Below are 15642 nucleotides of genomic sequence, written 5' to 3'. Positions count from 1 at the left end.
AGGTGCCTTCCCCGCTGCAGCACTCGGGGCGACTCCCACCTCCCTTTGCTGCTCTTTTTCCCCACCATTTGTAGTCTACAAATAGGTCTATTTCCTCTATTATTGAAGATCATCGAAAAATCAAACACATTACCTCAAAAAAAATCTTTTCTTCTTTCTCTGTTTTTCTGTCAAGTCTGAAGCCGTAAGTAAGGTTTGTGACAGATGGGGATGCCCAGAGTCAGGGTGATTGGAATTGATGGTTGTAAGGATTTAGTTCTTTGGATTGACTGGATCTCTTAGCATTTGGAACAAGTACTCTTGAGAGTTCAAGATTGGTCTTGTAGGGAAGGATTTATACTCCAGTGTATGGATTCAAACATGTCGTGGTTTTCTTCCTGCCTTGATTTTGTCGACGTTAGATGATTTTCTTCTGTCAGAAAATTGGTTTTTGACTCGGTGAACCTTCTCATGTAAATTAATTTTGTAAGTAACTATTGAGTGGAGATTCTCACAGTTAATTTACAAAAAAAGGATGAGTTTCTATTGCAAAAATAAATTTAAAAAATTAAAAATTAAGGCTTAACATAGTCATTTAAAATTATGAAAATTATTATTTTTTTAACTAAAAATATCTTATTTTAGTTTCTTTTTTAATGTAAAATTTATCTAATTATACATTATCCATAATTCTGTCACAACAAATTGCTTCATAATTGCTACATCAATTTTGATAATTATTACATTTATTAATTTAATTAGGGGTCGAAACAGAATTACCTTTAATTAAATATGTAATCAAGTGAAAAATCATAACAAATTAAAATTTGATGAATATATATATATATATATCTCTTTGCAATAGTATTTCTTATAATAATCATTTTATAGAGCACAATAATGATACAACTTTCAAGACTTACATAGCATTCTCAAACCAAGAATAAAAGGAAAATGATTTTATTGTTTAAAAATATAATTTTGTTGTACGAAAATTAAATATATCTACTTTACCTCAAAAATAATTATTTTGTCTTTAAAAATAAATAAAATATTTTTTAGCTGAATTTCATCGCATAATTTTTATATTATATCAACAACTTTTTACATGATTTATTAATTCAATTAAATTTAAATATAAAATTATTGATAGAAAATAGGTTACAGTATAATTTGAATTTATTTAACACAATAGTCTTATTTAATAATATTCTAAATATTAGATTATTTAAATATGAAAATATTTTATTTTAAAAAAAGAAAGATACGATCTTTAATCTGTTGTGATTAACGCAACTAAAAGAACCTAATCATAGCAAAATGTTCCGTTAGTTCAGAAATGTAATAAATTTATTCTAAATTTATCATTATAATTCTATAAATACATTAATTAATTAAATATTTAATTTTATTGAATTAAATATTATACATTAGTCCTTATTAGTACATAATATGTTTAAAAGATAATAAACTCTATGTTTTAAATGAAGTTTAAATTCGTAATTTTTAACAATCATACTATTTTGTTTGTTGTTAAAAATTATAAAATTATAAAAATTGCAAAAGTTTACTTACAGTTTTTTAAGAAATATACTAGCTGTGTATTTACCACCAATAAATTATATATTATTATTATAATAGTTAAGATTTTTGTGTTCACGTAAGAGTAAAAAAATCTGATTTTAACTTTTTTATTTTTTTATTTTTAAAGTAAAGTGGGTATTTGAACCCGAGATCCGTTTCATTAAACGGGTCGAACAAGACCCATTTGGAAAACATCCGGGAGTCACTGTTAAAGCTGTTTCTTGCTCCAACACACCACTCTTCCACATACCACTCTATAACCCCTGCAGTTTAGTTGGATAAGGAGCCCGAAACAGTCGCTAAGCGCATCCCGTTGTTCCAGTTTCGTCGACTGCACGAGAGTTTGGGGGGGGTTTATTCTCTGGTCTGCAATGGCACACACGTGCGTGTCGACATCGGCTTCATCCCTCAGATTCAACTCCCTTCTCTTCTCCCCAAACCCTAGTTCCTCTTTCGAATCCCAGAGCCTCTGTCTTCCTTTAGAGCCCCTCCGTTCCAGGTATTATTTCCCTTTTTTGAATTTTGTTGCGGAGAAACTGTAGGTAAAAGAGAATTTGATCGGTTTTTTGAAGCATTTTTAATTATCTCCAACCAAGCAGAGGAAACTATTTAGTTGAGCCAATGATTATTATTTGGATTAGTTATAGGGTTATGCTATGTTATTTTTTCTTCTTTCTTCCTCATTATGAGGTGGGAACAGCTTTTGGTCTTGTATTTTGCCGTGCTTGATATTTATCGGAAGTAATTAGGTGCTGGAACTGTTCTCAAATGTGAGATTTTTTAATGATTTTTTTCGGAATCAATTGTATAGAGGCATGGTACCTTATTTAACTGTAAGGTCCTGACTGGTTGATTTTCTATTGAATTCTTATTTAGTTTCTAACTGTATTAGTCTTGAGAAGTAGAATTGAATTGTCAAAGGATTTCAAAGTTGGGTGAGATAGCTCAAAACACAAAGAATGATTTTATACTTATGCATATCAAGAATAGTATTAAGATTAGAAATAGGAATTAACTAAGAATAAAGGAAAATGAAACCAAGTGACTGTTAAAGTTTGTTTTTTTCTTTTCTTTTCTTCCTTGTGACACTTGATTGAACTCTTCCGATCCAGTATTTTATGCTGTGCTTTTCGGAAACCATGAAGATGGTGCTTCATTTCTAGCAAACTGTTGGTCATCATTCAAAAGAAGTTTTGACAATCTATAAAGTATCAGTCCTTTATGGATTCAAGTTCGTTTAAACAATTACTGTCTGCAATCATTAAGGCCTGCTACTAGAAATTTCGTGTTGTAATATTTCCCTCTAGCTTTTCCTTGTTGGTTAAACATGAGCAAACATTCCTTTTGCATTGTAGGAAACTAAAGAAGCTAGTCAGTAATCAGAAGAAAGTGAGGAACTCAACAGCTAAGGCTGTCTACACCAGTAACTTGTGGATGCCAGAGAGTTCTCATCAAGGAATTTGGTCCATTAGGTGATGTTGATGCAATTATTAATCCCTTTGTATCTTGTAATCTTGATCATTGCTGTTTCTAACTGAGAAAATTTTCAAATCCTCAGGGATGACTTGCAAATCCCGTCTTCCCCTTACTTCCCTGCATATGCGCAAGGGCAAGGGCCACCCCCAATGGTGCAAGAACGCTTCCAGAGTGTTATTAGTCAGCTTTTCCAACATGTATGGATTAAAGTTGATTTTTTGTGGTCATGATCTTCTATTAACTATTCAAGGTAATTTTTGCTTCATTAACTTATATGTTTTGGTCCTTATTTGCCCTCATAGAGAATAATACGCTGTGGTGGAGCTGTTGATGATGATATGGCCAATATTATTGTCGCTCAGCTCCTTTATCTTGATGCTGTTGATCCTAATAAGGTATGCTCGATGTATTCTTTTAGCAACCAATACTTCATTTGTAACTGCTAGATACTCTAAATAAGCACTGGAGTGTTTCCCACAACACCTATGGAAATATTGAATGTACTAGAGTGATAGACTAATTTGAACCTCTCATTCTCTTCCCCTTCCCTTGCGTTAAATTGTGTTATAACAGTTCTTATTTATTTGATGGAGATTCTGAGTGATTCATGTGAATTTCTCAACAGGATATTGTCATGTATGTAAATTCTCCTGGTGGGTCCGTTACTGCAGGTGATTCGCTTTGTGATTCCGCAATATTTTGTTTTCCACAGTGTATGGTAATGTTTGTGTTCCCAGTCTGAGTTGCCTCCATCTTCTTTAGGTATGGCTGTATTTGATACAATGAGGCATATACGCCCTGATGTCTCCACAGTCTGTGTTGGACTCGCTGCTAGGTAAAATGCTTAGTGATATTGCTGTTTCTGATTACTGAGTTAACTTTATGCTAACACTAGCTTTAACTTTACATATTGAATCCTTGGAACTGTTATTCTGTTGCTCTTCTTTCTCCTATCTGGTCCAAGTATGATCTATGGCAGTGCTGTATAACTCTTAAGAAAAGTTTGGATGATGAGCTGTAAATTAGATATGTATTAGTTCGGTCCTGAATGGCACATGATTTTCTGGATTTAAGATTTTATGTTCCCATTTCCTGTTTTATCCCATTCATTTTTCTTCTTATTTTCTCATGCTACTATCTTCTCACAATATCCTAGAAATGACTGTTTGTTTGTCATCAGAGCCAAAACGAGTCCTTCTAGGTCTGCCTGGTTATTGAAGAGTTTGATAATCTGGTTACAGAATAGCAGTATAACTAATCTATTGGAAACGGCTGACCTAACTAAGATGTTAAGGATGCAGCGTAAATAATAGTTGGGAGAAGAAATAAGTTTTTTGATGCCTTTTCTATAAAAGTTATAAATTGAATTCTCAAGGACCAATTTATTTCCTGATGAAATTGAATGGTTGCTATTAATCACACCTTGCTTGCATTATGTAGTGTAAGATAAACCTGGGTGGTTGGGTGATTGATTTGAAATTGAAACTGAAATAACTGGTTTCTGACATGCACTCTTGATGGTGTCATGATATGTTTTTATGTGGTAAGAGTTGCTGCTTATTATGCAAGTGCCTTCAAAGATTGTTTTGTTTGATCTCACTCATCAAACTTGGTGGGTCAATAGCATTTATAAGGTTTAGTTTGCTGGTCTTACCTTTTTTATTTTTCATATAAGTTTATTTGTCTTCAACCACAAATTCTATCTTGGGTAATTTTCGATTCAAGCCTTGTGCATTGTAGAACTGGAGGCTTGTTATTATGTTGCTTCTCAGCCTTCATCGGACCTCTTATTGGATCTTTGCTGCGTTAAGAATCTATTCTTCTGATATGGCATGCTATTAATTTTCTCTAGTTTGGGTTTTATTATAAAACAAGTCGTTTACCTGCTGCCACTGCCCCTTTACTCTCGTACTGCTGTGAAATACAGTGCTTCTGACTACTGTAATTTAATGAATCAAACATAACGTGGTTCTTCCCAGCTTACTAGATACTTATCAACTATCTCAATTGAAAGGTCTAAGGTTCTGGTATATTACACATTCATTGAGTGTTAGGAAATAAAACTGGTTCTTGTTGATGTCCTGTTTAACCGCTTACTGTTTGGTGAGGATTGAGTGTTAGATCATCTGGATCTGGTTGATTTATCACCAGTGGTTACTTATTTTGTGGGGCAAACTAAATGACTAAACTCATTATGTTTTTTAAGGTCTTTCTGTTTCCGAGCAGAATATTTTACTAAAGAAATATATCTCCCAGACATAAACATTTGCCGGTACTAATAGTCAACTTTCTCATGAACAGCATGGGAGCTTTCTTGCTTAGTGCTGGGACGAAAGGTAAATAATTCCTCACAGTCTGTATTATTGCAAGCTGTACCATATTGTCTATAGTACATGGTAACATGGGATATCCTTTTCTGCATAACTCAAGGAAAAAGATACAGTTTGCCGAACTCAAGGATCATGATCCATCAGCCTCTTGGTGGTGCTCAAGGTGGGCAAACTGACATTGATATTCAGGTATGTCTTTTTTCTGTTGCACTGCAAAGCACAATTACATATAGATATAGCAATGGCTGTTCACTGTGTAAAAAATGAAATGTTTAACCATATGCATTAAAACATGAAAGATTCTAAGAGGTTTTCCACGAAACCTGTAGCGTTTCTGGAAGGTTCTTTTCACAAATGAGTTTACCATAGGCTCTTCCATGGCCATACATGTCAAACATCTACAGCAATTGCTGTTCATTGTGTCAAGAATGAGATGTTTAACCATATGTATTAGAACATGAAAGATTCTGCCGAAGGTTTTGTACATGATGTCCCTGTGGCATTTCTGAAAGGCTCTTTTTACATTTGAGTTTACCATGGGCTCTTCCGTAGCCATACATGTCAAACATCTAATTGTTTTTGTTCTTTTTGGAAATGATGTCAAACATCTAATTACTTAAATCCTTATGCCAATACCTGGGGTTGGTGTATGCATGTATGTTGTTTTTATAGAGGCATTGCAACCTTGAAATTTGTCTTCATCTTCTCCATTCTATAATCTATCATTTATGTTTGAGAGAAGACAGTTTTTCATAATAAACTTAGGGTTGCGGCGTATGTGATTTATACTTTTGTTCTCTTTACATGTTACTAAATAAGAACGAATTTTGCCAGGCAAATGAAATGCTGCATCATAAGGCAAACTTGAATAGTTATCTAGCCTACCACACGGGACAAAGTCTCGAAAGGATCAATCAGGACACAGACCGTGATTTCTTCATGAGTGCCAAAGAAGCCAAAGAATATGGGCTTATTGATGGAGTCATCATGAACCCTCTGAAAGCTCTTCAACCATTGACAGCTTCAGAAGAAGATAACGCTCAGCCTGTCGCATAACCTTCTTCTGTGGCTGTTAAGATCGGTGACGTGCCTGTTTAATGCGGTAGAAAAGAGAGTGATCAATATACTGCTGAAAAGTGGATAACCATTATGTATCATAGCTGAAGAAATTTTTTGGCGTTAGTGCCCTGGTCAAACCAAAGTTCTGAGACATAGGTTTTGTTTTTTTTTTTTACTCCTTTTGGTACTTCAGTTGATAAATCTATTTATCATATCCCCTTTATTTATTCTTGCTTGCCACTGTTTATGAATGAAACATACATGTTGAAGGTTTGCGTTTCGGAAGTGTTAAATGTTGTTTATGAAGCTCAGTTTTCTCGACTTCTACCTGTTGGAAACGGTCCCTTGTATTATCTAAGCCGCAATTACGGACTGAATTTTGATGTCTTCTTGAAGAAAATCAGCTTAGCTTAGTTCCATGGCTAAAACCTCATTGATCTGTTTGCTTGAGTAAACATTTCATATCCTGCATATTTGAGTTCTCTATATGCTTTCTTTTTCTTTCTTCAGATTATATTTTTACTTATCCATTTGGGACATGTAACGACTCCGAAAATTTCTAAAAAAAAATTTATAATAATTTAACTGCAGAAGTGAAATAAAAAGTTAAAATTACATTCATTACATAATAATTTAAAAGTATTAAACAACATTATGAAATTTATTTTTTGAAAGAAACACGAGAAATAAAGATAACAAATGAAAAATAGGAAATATCTAACATTTAATTGCAATTTTCTTGCGTATCGGGCTATGAAAACTGATTTTCTTGATATGAAATTGTTAAATAAATGATGAGTTACACTATTTCAGTAAGGATAACATATTATATCACCAGTATAGAAACAAATGTTGGTATAAAATCGAAAACCACTAATGGAGTGTTAAATTTAAACCAATACATTTATTAAAAATAAAACTATTTACTATTCACTTAGCATATTAGAATTTATGAAAACAACCTATAAAGACAACAATATCATACAGATCATAACTTCATTAACAATTAGCAACATAGAATATATCATAAATCCATATCCATTAACAATAATCTAATCATAACTGTTTCTCTTTTCACCAGCCTATTAATATCCGTGGAAGTTCATAGGGATGTCTCCGCTACACGTGAACTATTTTCTTTAACAACTTTAATTACAGGGCTGTCTCAATACCCCGTTTGGTATGAGCACCAAAATATTAAACCTCAATACCCCGTCCGGTATGAGGGTGAAGCGGGCCGTCTCCATACTCCGTTCGGTATGAGCGCCAAATTACCAAGTCTCCATACCCCATCTAATATGAGACAACGTTCACGGTAGGGTTCCCTATGTACCTGATTCGTCCACCATCTCCTAGGATATCTAATAAGGCTGCCGTTCCATCTGTTTATTTGATCACACAACTTTCCCGTTTTCCTTTAGTCTCAATTACCAAATCAAACATAATCACATAAACAAATAAACATGCATTAGGTAATACAATCATGTCTCAAATCCCAAGTCAAACAGTAGTCAGGTAAGACAACAATACATACATTTAAATCATAAAATAGATAAATCAGATACTATCATGCTTTTAAACTGTAAAATAAATTAACAGAGAACAATTTTCGGTTCGGCCTCTATTAGCAATCCGTAATTAATTATGCACATCTATTTAATTTGTACAAAATACCGTATTATTATTTATTAAAACTTCAATTCTATAATAGGGAATAGGGTGATGGATCCTTACTCGATTTGACGTCGAAAAGGTAAACGATTTACTGCACTTGCGGGTGGACCTTGGGTTCCCTGAATTTTTCTCCGGGAACTAAAATGCGTTTATAGTACCTACAAATGTTCCAAATAAACCCAAAATCAGTCATAGGGCCCACTCGGCCAATTTCAGAAATCTGGCACGGCGGCTCTGCTGTGCTCCTGCGACGGTGCTGCCACCCGCGGCGGCAGTCCGCCTCGGGTCAGTAGTTTTCAGCCGAATTTACTCGATTTTGCATCGATTCTTGCGAGCAAACACGTTAAAGGGACTCGGTTGGCCAAAAAAATACGAAAAATCAAAACTCACCGATGGCTCTTTTGGCTCACGTTGTGGTTGGGTGTTTTCCTTTGATCAACTTGTAGAGAAGAAAACGGTGATCATAGCGGTGAAAAAATTACGCGGAACGGGAATCGAGAAGGGCCTCATTGGAGGCGGTTTGTGAAATTCCCTGCGGCGGCAGCAGCGGGCTTTGTCGGTATTTTTCGGCCAATTGATCGGTCTTTTCACTCCAATTTGTCCATGGGTGAGCTTAAAATTGAATTTCGTGCAAAAAAAAAGTTTTTACCTTTTTTGGCAGTCGAAAAAGGTTCCGATATAGGGGCGGGTGGCGGCGGTCGGCTCCCCGGCGACTGGGTCGTCTTCTCCGGCGAGTGATTTTGGTGGCTAGGGTTAGGGTTTAGTGTGGATGGGGGTTATTTATACCATATGCTTTTGATCTGGGTCGTCCATCGCGTTTGATATGGACCGTCCGATTGCAATTAAATATGAGTAAATCTAGACCGTTCATCGTGATCTAATCTGGGTCGTCCATCGCGATTCACTCGGGCCATTCGATTGCTTTTAATATGGTCGTTCGATTGCATTTGGGAGGGAGCACATCTAGGTCGTCCGTGCGCGCAAGAACGGACCTCAGACGTTCGATCGTGTGAACGCAGATCGCCTACGTGCCCCCCCTCCCCTCATGTGGCCTCCCGCATCAGTGCCTCTGCCACTTGGCGCGTTCTGGTTGGTCGAGACTGCTGACCGGGCGTCTGACGTGACAAATTTTTTCTAAATTATGTTTTGACCCTTGATTTCTGATTTTTTTTTCAAAAATATTTCTAAAATTTAATTTTTCACCCCTTTTTCTCAAAATTATTTTCAATTTAATCCTCCATCAATTTTACTCCATTTTTACATTAAATTAAAATAAAATAAAATACAATAAAATAAATAAAATAAAAAAAATTATATTTATTGATTAAAAAAAAAATTTGGTGGATGTTATAACTCTCCCCCACTTAAAGGAAATTTGGTCCTTCAAATTTTGTCTCTCACTTTCAATCAAACAGTTGAGGATATTGGACTCTAAAGTCTTATTATAGCTCCCATGTAGCCTCTCTCGGTGTGTGGTTCTGCCATACGACATTTACAAAGGGGATTTCTCGGTTGCGGAGTAATATGCTCATTCGATCCACAACACCGACCGGTACTTCCTCGTAGGACAGATCCTCCTGGAGTGGAAGAGGCTCATGGGCCAAGATATGAGAGGGTTCCGGGTTGTACTTGCGTAGCATAGACACATGAAACACATTGTGGACCTTAGAAAGTTTTGGAGGCAGTGCTAACCTGTAGGCGGCGGTACCAATTCTGTCTAAGACTTCAAATGGTTTAATAAATCGGGAGTTCAGTTTCTCCCTTTTACCGAACCTATTGATTTCCTTGAAAGGAGTGACCTTAAGGAACACCCATTCGCCTTTCTCAAATTCCAAATCTCTCATCTTGGTGTCCGCATAACTCTTCTGATTACTCTGAGCTGTCTGAATGTTCTTCCTGATCTTAACTATCTTGCCTGTAGTCTTGTTTACTAGATTTAGGCCGAACAGTTTTCTACCACCCACTTCTTTCCAACAAATCGATGATCTGTATGGACGCCCATATAACGCCTCATACGGAGCCATGCCAATACTCGCTTGGTAACTGTTGTTGTAGGCGAACTCTATCAAGGATAGATGGTCATCCTACAAAGTCAAGAACACAAGCTCTGAGCATATCCTCAAATGTGCGAATTGTTCTTTCTGACTGCCCATCGGTCTGAGGGTGGAATGTAGTACTAAAGGATAGCTTCGTTCCCATGGCTTGTTGAAAGATAGACTAAAATCGATAAGTGAACCTGGGGTCCCTATCGGACATTACCGTCATTAGCATTCCATGTAATCTGACTATCTCCCGAATGTACATTCTTGCTAACTTGTCTAAGGAATCATTCATTCTGATGGCCAGAAAGTGAGAAGACTTGGTGAGCCGGTCAATAATTACCTAGATGGCATCATGTCCTGAGCATGCCTTGGGTAATCTTGTCATGAAGTCCATTGTGATATGTTCCCACTTCCACTTCAAAATTAGTAATGACTGAAGTAGTCCACCTAGGTGTTGATGCTCTGCCTTGACTTGCTGACACACCAAACACTTAAAAACAAAGTTAGCTATATCTCTTTCATCCCGTTTTACTAAAATCGGGGTTGCATACTTTGGTACATTTTAGTACTTTCAGGATGCATGACAAACTTTGAGCTATGGACCTTTGTCATGATGTCCATCTTTAACTTACTGTCACCTAGAACACACACTCTGTCCTGGAATCTTAACAACCCATCAGCGGAGATTCGAAATTCTAAGCTAACGCCCTGTTCTGCATCTCCCTTGAGGGCTACTAGGATGGAATCGGCGAACTGACCCTCCCTTATTCTCTAGATTAATTCAAGCTGAATAGTCAGGTGACCCAAATATGTGACTCTCTTCAAGTCCTGAAGCCGTACTTGTTGTGTGGCCCCAATCTGTCTAGATTCTGAAACCATCAAATGGGCTAATGTACCTGGACTTTTTTCTGCTGAGTGCATTGACTACCACATTATCCTTACCCGGGTGATACAAGATGTCGCAATCATAGTCCTTAAGAAATTTTATCCACATTCTCTGACGCATCTTAAGATCTTTTTGAGTGAATATTTGTTTCAAACTCTTGTGATCGGTATAGATCTGAAAGGTCTCTCCATATAAATAATGGCGCCAAGTCTTCAAGGTGTGTATGATTACTGCAAGCTCTAAGTCATGTGTGGGATAGTTTTTCTCATGACTCTTCAACTGTCTGGACCCTTAGGCTTATGATCTTCCCATGCTACATTAAAACACAACCCAGATCTAGGTAGGAGGCATTACTGTAAACTGTATATCCTCCCGATCCACTCGGCAAGGCCAACACATGTGCAGTAGTCAGCCGATTCTTTAGCTCTGAGAAACTTCTTTTATAGTCCTCATTCCACTCAAACTTGACATTCTTCTTTGTGAGCCGAGTCAAGGGAGCAGCTAGACTAGAAAATCATTCCACAAACCTGCGAAAATAACCCACAATCCCCAGAAAGCTACAGATCTCCTTAACTGATGTCAATTTTTCTCAGCCGAGCACTGCTTCAACCTTTTCAGGGTTCACTGACACTCCATCTTTTGATATGATGTGTCCCAGGAAGGTGGTTTGCTCAAGCCAAAATTCACACTTACTCAAGTTTGCATACAACTTCTTTTCTCTAAGAACTTGCAAAACCTGAGCTAGATGGTGAGCATGTTCCTCTCTACTTTTTGAATAAACTAGGATGTCATCGATGAATACAATAATAAACTAATCCAAGAATTTTCTAAAGACCCTGTTCATCAAGCCCATGAAGATGGCTGGGGCGTTGGTTAGTTCAAATGGCATGACTAGGAACTTATAGTGTCCATACTTGGTTCGAAAGGCCATCTTGGGGATGTCTTCTGTCCTAATTTTCACATGATGGTAACTTGAACGCAGATCTATTTTGGAGAAGACCTGGACACCCTCCAACTGATCAAAGAGGTCATCAATCCTGGGGAGGGGATACTTGTTCTTGGTTGTGACTCTGTTCAACCATCTGTAATCAATACGTAACCTCAATGTCCCATCTCCCTTTGTGACAAAGGTGACATCGGCACCCCAAGGAGACACACTATGTCGGATAAAATCACTGTCCTGCAATTCAGTGATCTGTTTTCTCAGTTCCTCCATTTCAACACGGCTCATGCGATAAGGAGCAAGTAAAATAGGCTGGGTGCCTGGCTGGAGGTCTATGGTGAATTTGACTTCCCTATCCATTGGCAGTCTGAGTAGTTCATCCGAAAATACATATGAAAAGTCTCGGACTACCAAAATTTCTTGAATACAAATTTCTTTCTTGAGTTTACCTAATTAGAGAAAACAGCAGGGTTAAAGTACTTGACGAATAAGAAAATTTTCCATGAAGGAATAAATGCTAAATGATTTTATTAATTTGTAAATTGCTCCTCATTAGAAGGATTGAATATAACCTTCTTGCTAAAACAATCTATTGTGGCGTGATATGCCGCTAGCCAATTCATTCCTAAAATTACCTCAAAATTTAGATCCACACTCAATTTTTTATCTGCTATATCTACGACACAAGCCCTGTAGACAACTTCTCCCAATAGTGTCATACTCCCAGCAGTAGACACAAACAACATAGAATCAAGTTTATCATGTAATACATTTAATTTTGATGCAAAAATAGGTGAAATAAATGAATGCAATGCACCAGTATCAATCAAAATATGAACAAGATAGTTACAAATAGTGTACATACTCTGTACCATGTATGGGTTGGCTTCTGCATCCTACTAGGTGAGATTGTAAGCTCTGTCTTGGATAAGAGGTCTGCCCTGATTCTGGTTCCTTGGGCACTCCCTCGCATAATGTTGGACATTATCACATATGCGACAGGTGTTGTTGAGGCGGTAGTAAGGTCGGTCCCTATGATCCCTGCCACAATGTTGACAGATCTTATCGCGTCCTGCCACTGCAGCCTAAGGGGGAGCCTGGATCACCGGCCTGGGCCTCTTATTCTATTGAACAGGCGCAGTAGGTGCTGGTCTGCGGGGTGGAGTTAAGGGTTTGAGGTTCCCTGTTGTCTGAAAGAGGGTGCGGAAGCTCCTCTCCACTAGCTGTGCCTTGGCCAGAACGACCAAATAAGTCCTGAGCTCCAGCACAAATAAATGATGTCTGATCTCTGGGCGGAGGCCCCACTCGAACTTCCTATCCTTCCTACCTTCATCCAATAACGTCTCAGGGGAGTATCAGCCCAACTCTAGGAACTTGTGAGCATATTCTAACACACTCATGTTCCCCTGGACCAACTGGACAAACTTCATCTCATTCAGACGTCAGAGATTCTTTGGAAGGTACTCTGCATGAAAGGCTGCTAGGAACTGTTCCCAAGTAACTAGAATAGGCAGGGTGGTCTGTTTGAGTTCCCACCAGCGGTCTGCTTCTCCCACTAGCATGTAAGTAGCAAGGGTGACCTTCTGTTCGGGAGTCACTCCCAAGGTCTTAAAGGCTTTTTCTTTCTCTGCTAAGCAGTACTCGACATCTTCAAAAGAGAATCTCCCTACAAAAGTAGATGAGTTTAGTCTCTTATACCCCTCTATATAGGCTGGGTTAATCATAGGAGGAATTGGGCCCCGTGGAAGAGGGACTGGGCCATGCTGAGGATAGACTGGGGGCCCCTGTAGTGGTACTTGCTAATATGGTGGGGGCACTGGATTATACTATGCTGGTGTCAGGTGGTACAGTGAATAGGGCACCGGATCATACTGCGGTGGTGTCGGGTGGTACTATGGAGGAGCAGGGTCGTACCAGGGTGGCTCAGGATCCTTTCGCTGTAGCGGTGGCTTAACCTGTGGCAGTGGGGGAGGTCAGGTAGCTCTCTCATCTCCTCTCGGCCCTACTGGGTAGCAATGAATCTCTCAAGCATCTCAAATATCCGATCAACATCTTCTCTAAGCGAACCATCCCGGACTGCTCGGTTTAGTGGGGGTCTTCCTCTCTTCATCTCTCTGTACCTGCATTTCACAAGGAAGGGTTGATTGATAATTCATTGTTTTGGTGTTTCCCTAAGTATTATTGTGTAAGGAATAGGTCCGAGAAACGCGACTTTGATACCAACTTAACGACCCTAGAAATCTCCAAAAAGAAATTTATAATAATTTAAGTGCGGAAGCGAAATAAAAGATTAAAGTTTACATTCCTTACACAATAACTTAAAAGTACTTAACAACATTAGAAAATTTATTCTTTGAAAGAAACACGAGAAATAAGGATAACAAATGAAAAATAGGAAATATCTAGCATCTACTCGCAATCTTCTTACGGATCGGGCTCTGGAACCTGGTTCTCTTGATCTAAAATGATTAAATAAATGATGAGTTACACTAGCCCAGTAAGGATATTATACTATATCATCACCACAGAAAAAAAAGTTGGTATAAAATCGAAAACTACTAATGGAGCATTAAATTTAAACCAATACATTTATTAAAAATAAAACTATTTACCATTCACTTACCATAGTGAAATTTATGAAAACAACCTATAAAGACAATAATACCATACAGATCATAGCTTCATGAACAATCAGCAATATAGAACATATCATAAATCCATATCCATTATGTAACGGCCCAGGAAATTTTAAATGAAGATGTATGTATTAAAAATTTTAAATACGGATGCGAAATAAAAATTTTGATTAACATCCCTTACACAATAACCATAAACGTATTCAATGTATGAAAAAATAAGCTAATTAAAAGAAATACTCGAAATAAAAACTATAAATAGAACTATAAAATCTTTAGGCGTCTAACTTGCCGTCTTCCTACGGAACAGGCTCGGGAACCACGTCTTCCTGATCTGAAATGGTTAAGTAATGAATGAGCTACACTAGCCTAGTAAAGACATCACACTATCTCACTGCTACAGAAGTAAAGGTTGATAGAAAACAAAAACGACCAATGGAGCATAATTTCTAACAAACTCATTTATTAATGATAAAAACCTTCACTGTCCACTTACCTCGGTGAGATTCGTGAAAATAACATATGGAAACAATAATATTATAACCATCATAGAATCATATACGCTTTATAACATAACACATGTTATACTTTTGCACTTCAATAATCAGACAACAAATTTCATCTTTTACCAGCTTACTAATATTCGTGGGGATTCATAGGGGGTCCCCGCTACACGTGAACCATTAACATTAATAATCTGATTTCAGAGCCGTCCCTATACCCCGTCTGGTATGGGCGCCAAAACCATGAACTTCAATACCCCGTTCGGTATGAGGGTGAAACGGGCCGTCCCCATACCCCGTCCGGTATGGGCGCCAAAACCATAAACCTCAATGCCCCATCCGGTATGAGGGTGAAAAGGGTCATCCCCATACCTCGTCTGGTATGGGCGCCAAAACACATAAGGTCTCCATTCCCCGTCCGATATGAGAGACCACGTTCCTAGTAGAGTTCCCTACGGATCCGGTCCGTCCATCATCTCCCAGGATATCTAGTCAGGCTGTCCACATTATCCATTTATGAATTTACATAA

At 37.6% G+C, this 15642-nt stretch overlaps 1 protein-coding gene across 1 annotated transcript; it reads left to right on the top strand.

Moving 5' to 3' along the window:
* Positions 1-1792: 1792 nt before the first annotated feature.
* Positions 1793-6749, top strand: CLPP5 (nuclear encoded CLP protease 5). Its single transcript, XM_088219971.1, has 9 exons — positions 1793-2062; positions 2919-3035; positions 3122-3236; positions 3342-3434; positions 3665-3710; positions 3802-3874; positions 5341-5375; positions 5470-5558; positions 6204-6749. The coding sequence occupies exons 1-9, from the start codon at positions 1935-1937 to the stop codon at positions 6423-6425; spliced, it is 918 nt and encodes a 305-aa protein (XP_088076097.1). The 5' UTR covers positions 1793-1934; the 3' UTR covers positions 6426-6749.
* The last annotated feature ends 8893 nt before the right edge of the window (positions 6750-15642 follow it).

This window comes from Carica papaya, chromosome 5 (assembly GCF_054855325.1).
Source record: "Carica papaya isolate Zhongbai chromosome 5, ASM5485532v1, whole genome shotgun sequence".
NCBI lineage: Eukaryota > Viridiplantae > Streptophyta > Magnoliopsida > Brassicales > Caricaceae > Carica > Carica papaya.
The sequence above is the reverse complement of the archived record's forward strand: the minus strand, read 5'-3'. Positions and strand labels throughout refer to the sequence as shown.

Bases quoted from the DNA above. Each gene is read 5' to 3' on its own strand.
- CLPP5 (XM_088219971.1), top strand. From the start codon at position 1,935: ATGGCACACACGTGCGTGTCGACATCGGCTTCATCCCTCAGATTCAAC. The intron at 2,063-2,918 runs GTATTATTTCCC...TTTGCATTGTAG, and splicing joins TTAGAGCCCCTCCGTTCCAG to GAAACTAAAGAAGCTAGTCA. The intron at 3,237-3,341 runs GTATGGATTAAA...TTGCCCTCATAG, and splicing joins TTAGTCAGCTTTTCCAACAT to AGAATAATACGCTGTGGTGG.